We start from the raw sequence: 6,344 nt of genomic DNA, 5'->3' as shown, positions 1-6,344 counted from the left end.
GTTATAAAAATCTTTGCTATTGCCAATGACAACGTTTTCAAAAGTCAAAGTGATCGCCTGTTACTTCCTTATTGTCGCGTTCCAGGTTGCCTTCTTTGCAGTCGTGCCGCGCATCTGAATATTGCTATCGAACGATTTTTTTAATCGAGTGTGAGAACGAAATACGTCTGTGCAACACATGGGAAATTTAGAATAGATTCTGTGTGCCTCCGCCGAGTTCATGGGAATTTTAGTTGGATCTCTTACCTGGTAATAATTTATGCCATTTGAGACTTAATAATCCAAAGTGATTTACATCAGTGAGTGCATACAATTTCATATGGCTGGCCCCAGGGGGAATCGAACACACAACACTGTCGGTGTTTCCACCAAGCTCCTAACTGAGCCACACCAAGGAGTGCATATTCCTTTCAGCCCATTTCCTTGATCATATAAAGGGCCCTGAACACCCTACGCAAACAGATCGACAGAGCGTTGCACATGGTGTGGTCCAAAATTTGAGCTGCAGAACTACGTAAAAAAAATACAGAACACTCAAGTCTTCCAGAGGTACTGAATGTCATAGCCCGTTTGGGACATTATAGGCACATTCATAACGTTTCTAACAAGTATTATAGAGGTTATAAATATCAGGTCGCTATACAGACATCATGGGAACATTAAAAACGTTCCTTGGTAATCCATGAAAGGTTCTGAATATCATGCTATTTTGGAGATGTCCTAGGAACATTTCATAACGTTACATTTAGAGCTATGGTTTGTCTTCATAGAACTTTAAAATCGGAATGATAGAAATACATTTTGGAACATCGTCAAAGTTTCACAATAACGCTATCATGACTTATGTGGGGACTAAAATAACTTTGTGGTCACGTCCTGGAACGTAATTTTGTTAGCTGGGATGACAGATGAGGTCGGGGTGGGCGTATAATGCCAACGTCTAGCAAAGATGGGTTCGGGTGGACGGGTCGGTGTATAATAATAATAATAATAATAATAATAATAAGCCATTTAGCAGACGCTTTTATCCAAAGCGACTTACAGTCATGCGTGCATACATTTTTTTTTTTGTGTATAACGCTGTCTAACAACCCAAAGGTTGCTAGTTCAAATCTCATGGACAACCTTAGCATTTTAGCAACTTTTCAACTACTTGCTACTTTGCAACTACTTAGCTAACCCTTTAACCTAACTCCTAAACTTTGCCGTAGCCTAGTTCACGTTAGCCACCTAGATAGAATTCGTAACATATTGTACATTCACAAAATAATACATAACATACGAAACGTAAGAGATTATATTAAATGGAGTGTCTCGGCTTTACTTAAATAATTATAAGAAAATCCCTGACACCAGGTTGGCGTAAAGTGTGTCATGGCCTTTGTGATTCTTGAGATGTTGAACACTTCTCCAGCCGTTGTGAGATCTGATAGTCTGCACACACAGTGCAGCGCAACTGCTATAAAGACACCTTTTCTAGTTAGTTGAAAACAGCCTCTTTCCAATAGTTTTAGTTGTAAAAAATAATAATGGTACTACAATGTGTAAGTCTTCGGTGGGTTACATAAAAGCACAGCAATATTTTCTGATAATCAGTCTATTACTTCAATGTCTAAGTGAATTGTCTTGATTGGAACAAAGAGGTTCCAAAAATATTCTGTCACTTATGTGACTCCCTCTTAGATAATTTAGCTAGATAAATCCTCCCTATTTTGTATATTTTCATTAGCCTTGCTAATGAATCACCCCCCCCCCCCCCCCCCAAATCTCACAATAAAAATAAACAATCCTTTATTACACTTTTATTTAGGTCCCAAAAAACCATAATAAAACATATCAATAATATTAATAAGTCAAAGAAAAAGGGAAAAATAAAATAGCTATCATTTCCACAGTGTCCAGGGGTCAGCCTGTAGAAACGCTGCAAGTCCATATATATATGTATATATACGTAAAGAGCCGTGGTTTCAAGCTTGGGTGCGTCATCTTCTGCTGTGCCTATCAGGAATGTAGAGGTGGTGGGATTCAAGGGGGGGGACAAGCCTAAGCCAGGCTACTGCTGCGACATCTGTAGAAAGAGAAAGAAAGCAACAACCACATTACAAAGCGTGACAAGACTCGTGAACAAAAACACAAACACACCTCTTTGGGCTGGGTACTTACCTGCTGTTGTTGAGGCTGTGGTTCGGGGCCTCTGCTGGCCAGGCGGCTTAGGATGTTCCTCTCGGACATCTGGAGTCTCACTGCGACGGGGGGTATCCGGGCGATGGTTGCTGGGAGACGGGTGACGTCTGCCTTCATGTCACTGAGCAGCTCCTCCAGCTGTTTTAGCACTGAGAAAGAAAAGAGAGCGAGAGAATGAGAACCTGGAAGTGCTTGCCAACTTTACAAATGTTCAACTAAGCCTCAAGGTACTTTAGGTTAGGTTGATAACATGTATTATGGTCTGTTGTCAGCAAAGAGACTATCCTTCTCATTCCTTTGCACAGGGTCACGTTCAGTAGGCACAACATGGAGAAAAAAACGGTCAGAAACAAAATGAAAAATGGGGAGGCACCATCAGAACCATTTACATTTTCCGTTGCCCCAAAGAGTTCTACAGTGTGCCCTAATGAACTCGACCCAGGCGTACTAGGCGAGTGCTAGCTGGCTAGCTACCTTTGTGCAGGACGGCGTTGGCGGGCTTGTTCCCCGACATGGACTCCTTGCTGAGGTGTTGGTGGGACTCGGCCAGACACTCCACCTCGCTGAAGCGCGTGTTGAGGGCCATGGATGGGTGGGAAGGGTCCTCCGACATGTTGAGGTAGGCCGCCCGGCGCAACTGCTCCTCGATCACCAGGGCCTGCTCCAGCAGCTAGTGGGAGGGAAGGAGAGGAGAAGGAAAGGGGTGGATGAGAATACATTCATACAAATGCACGGAATGTGGGGGTGGGGGTAGAGTATAAAAAGAGTTGGCTTATAAATGATAATGGATAATAAAGGGTTAAATGCCTTTATACCTTGAACCTCCTGGCCAGAAACTTGTTCTTGATCTCCAGGAAGTTGCCTCGGTTCATCTCAGCCTTGAAGGGCTCGTTGAGGATGGCATACTTCACATCGTTCTGGATGTCCTGCCAGCGCGCGTAACCGTGTCTGGGGGGGCACCAGAGTCAAGGGAAAACCTAAACAGACAGGCCCCACTGTTTGTGGTATGACCAATATTAGCCTAATGTATGTGACCTTTCACTAATACTTCAAGCTGGTCATAGTTAATAGATGTATTCACATCCTGCTACAGGCAGTCCACCCTGGAAGCAATATTCCAATGACGGTATTGTACCGGTCAAATTTTAAAGAGAAAGACTTGACAGTAAAACGTGACAGTAAATCATTGAGTTCTGTCAGTTCGAGTGCGCCGTCCTAATGTTTGTTTGCAAAGAGCCACAGTGGGCAGCATAGTTTGTCAACACTGGTATAAAAGGATACTGTATGATGCCAGCCAGCAGCCAGTAGTCGTGGCGACGGTGCCAGATCTCGTTGGTCTTCTTGGTGACTGTGGCAGCCCTCTCCTCGTTCTGCCACAAGGAGTGCAGCTCTGTAGGCCAGAGAGAAGAGCTTGTTAGTGATTCCCTGAAGTAACAATTGAGACTTGTTTGAAATTGAGACCATTGAAAATGCAGTTTAGTCCAAGAGTAGTGCTTAACCATGTACCAACCAAAACTCAATTGAGACGGAGTTGAGATCTGTGCATGAGTTTGCGCCTGTGTGTCCCTCGACACTCTCCAGTCGTCTTACCTGTGAATCCTCCGTCAGCGATGTTGAACATGAACCTTGTCTTGGCTTTCTTCTTCTCCTCGCTGACTCCGGCCGCCGCTCCCTCCTTCACACTGTCCCCGTTCTGCAGCTTGGCCGGCTCCTCCACCTTCACCTCCTTTTGCTCTACAGACAGAACCAGATAGGGGGGGAAAAAAATGGGGTGAATGAGAGAATGGAGTGAAGCAGAAACGTCGACAAACATTGACCAACGCAAGGCACGGGACCTACAGTATGTTCTTACTGCAGTTTGTCGACTGACAAGGGAAAAACGAGCACGAATGATGGAGAGAGGAGCTACCTTTCTTTTCCTCTGAGGCAGGAGTGGTGTCCATCCTTTCGGTCTTCTCTTCTGTCTTATCCTCTGCTGCAAATCCATGAAGAGAAAGAGGACGGACATTAGCAAACATCAAACAAGAGTCTTATAGAAATGGTACTCTGGAAAAATAGTACTGAACCATATTCTATTATGACATTGACAGAAAAGTTCACCTTTGGCCTTGGACTCTTCAGATTTGACCTCCGACACGTCCGTCTTGACCTCCGCTGCTGGAGACTTGGTCTCCTCTCCTCCCTCAGCGCTCTTCTCTGCAGTCTCTCCATCCTTCTTTTCCACCTCCCCGTTGGTAGGCTTGTCTGTTTCCATGGGCTCTTCTTCCTCTTTCTCCTTCGCTTTCTGTTCAGGGGAAGGAGTCTTCTCATCCTCATCAGGGATCGCAATTACCTGAAAGAGGGGGGAAAGAGAGCAACATTTATTAGAACCAGAAGCACAGAGAACTAACTAAGCATAACCATTCTGGAAAAGGAGTTCAATCTCAAACTTCACAACAATTATATACTGTGGTATCAATCCCCATGTACAAGTATGATACATTGGTTGGCTTTGGTTAGCCATTGCCCTATTCTAGTCTATTGACCAATGTAGATCAAGTGTATCATTCTTTACTTCTGTGTCTTCCGTCTTTCCGGAGTCCTCCTTCTCCCCGTCTTTATCGCCATCCTTCACGGCGTCCTCAGTCTTTGAAGGATCGTCTGCTAAACCAACAGAACATCATCGTTTATCTCTGCATTGATTGACAGTTACGCACCAAGCACTCTTATTCTAGGGTGGTTTCACTAAAACCAGCATAGCAGCAGCAGTGCATGGGTCAGTGTTTTACCCTGCATGTTGGAGACCTGGAACAGTGAGAGGGTGTGGAGGTAGGAGGGAGGAGGAGGGGACAGAGTTGGTTTACCTGGGGCGGGCGTGTTGGGTTGCGTGTCTGCGGGTGTGCCTGTGGAGGGAGTTTTGGGGGCTGGGGAGGGCGAGCACACAGAGGGGAACAGGGGGTTAAAAGCATTATCGCAGGAGAGGGTCTACTTGCAGAGATGGGGGTTGCAGGCCATAGGTCAATACAGCAGAGAAAGACGGATTGGCCATAGGAAATGCAGAAAGAGTAGTGATCAGGGAGAGGGTTGTGAAAGAGTATGTAGCGGTCTGTACCTGTGGCGGGTGTGTTGGGCTGTGTGTCTGCAGGCGTGCCTGTGGAGGGGGTCTTCCCTGGGGAGTCGGGGTGGGCTCCGGCTGCAGCGGCTGCAGCTTTTTTACTCTCCTCCAGCTCCATCATCCAGGGCATGGACCACTGGCCGTTGACGTGCTCAAACTCCTGGACCTGGTCAGAACGCGGTCAGGACAGATCATGAAACACAGGGTCATATATTATCATAAGACCAGTATACCGTTACTCTTTCACTTAAAAAGTATGACAGTTGAATTGATCAACTATCCCACACAGCAACTGGGGTTTACCTTCTTTCGGATCAGTGACATCACACCGATGCGGGTGAGGACGTGTTGCCGCGACAACCCTTCGCGTGGGACGCCGTCGGCGAAGGTCTCGGCGCCGTCTGCGCCGGGTTCACACAGGTGCCTCATAAAGAGCGAGACGTACGCCCTGAGAGAGACAGAGAAAGAAACAGGAGAAAAGAGATGAGTGGTTCCGATGTAAAAAAACAAAAAAAGGACAAAATCAACCCATATCAGGGCATTACTATTTTTCTTTACCCTTTAACATGTTAGTTACTCACTTGAACTCTTTCTCAGCTTTCCCGCGCAGGTCTCTGACCAGCCACTGGGTGGTGAATGCGTCCTGGGGCGGCATCCCATAACGCATCACTGCATTCAGGAAGGCCTTCCTCTGCCGAACATTGAAGCCCAACACCTGAACACCAGAGAGGCAGGGTTAGTGTCGTGTTAACAGGTAGTCTACAGATTGACCCCCAACCTCTAACATGGCAACTGAATGTTAGAGACAAGTGGTTGGTAGGCCCATCAGTAGATAAGCTAACTTGCACATTCAGAATCATACAGAGCATTGGTTCAGAGTGCAGTGATTGATGGACATTGACAGCTGACCTCGATGTTGCCTCCCACTCTGGCCAGCAGGGGGGGCAGTGGCTTGTCCCGGTCGCCCCGCATGCCTTTCCTGTTGGGTCTGCGAGAGTTGGCTGCACCGCCAGATAAAGGAAAACATGAAAAGTTATTCTCTTAAGCTTCACAAACCACATACAAA

General features: G+C 46.2%; 1 protein-coding gene across 16 annotated transcripts in view; it reads right to left on the bottom strand.

Annotated features, from left to right (window-relative positions):
- Nucleotides 1-1,789: 1,789 nt before the first annotated feature.
- The window catches only part of LOC311132786 (chromodomain-helicase-DNA-binding protein 4-like), a 31,919-nt gene continuing 27,364 nt past the window's right edge, over nucleotides 1,790-6,344 (bottom strand). For 9 of the 16 annotated variants that reach the window (XM_084166109.1, XM_084166119.1, XM_084166121.1 and 6 more), the window contains 14 exons: nucleotides 6,188-6,279; nucleotides 5,860-5,993; nucleotides 5,582-5,726; nucleotides 5,276-5,444; nucleotides 5,028-5,087; nucleotides 4,739-4,827; nucleotides 4,285-4,516; nucleotides 4,094-4,159; nucleotides 3,775-3,918; nucleotides 3,466-3,574; nucleotides 3,000-3,132; nucleotides 2,659-2,854; nucleotides 2,164-2,333; nucleotides 1,790-2,068 (listed from right to left, as the gene is read on the bottom strand). In XM_084166109.1, the coding sequence (XP_084022235.1) occupies nucleotides 2,054-2,068; nucleotides 2,164-2,333; nucleotides 2,659-2,854; nucleotides 3,000-3,132; nucleotides 3,466-3,574; nucleotides 3,775-3,918; nucleotides 4,094-4,159; nucleotides 4,285-4,516; nucleotides 4,739-4,827; nucleotides 5,028-5,087; nucleotides 5,276-5,444; nucleotides 5,582-5,726; nucleotides 5,860-5,993; nucleotides 6,188-6,279 (1,754 nt within the window). In that variant the 3' untranslated portion in view covers nucleotides 1,790-2,053. The remainder of the gene's footprint in view (nucleotides 2,069-2,163; nucleotides 2,334-2,658; nucleotides 2,855-2,999; nucleotides 3,133-3,465; nucleotides 3,575-3,774; nucleotides 3,919-4,093; nucleotides 4,160-4,284; nucleotides 4,517-4,738; nucleotides 4,828-5,027; nucleotides 5,088-5,275; nucleotides 5,445-5,581; nucleotides 5,727-5,859; nucleotides 5,994-6,187; nucleotides 6,280-6,344) is intronic. The other 7 variants (XM_084166118.1, XM_084166120.1, XM_084166110.1 and 4 more) reach the window with 3 other exon arrangements.

This window comes from Coregonus lavaretus, assembly GCF_964263955.1.
Source record: "Coregonus lavaretus genome assembly, chromosome: 7".
Lineage (NCBI taxonomy): Eukaryota > Metazoa > Chordata > Actinopteri > Salmoniformes > Salmonidae > Coregonus > Coregonus lavaretus.
This window is presented reverse-complemented; position numbering and strand designations above follow the sequence as displayed.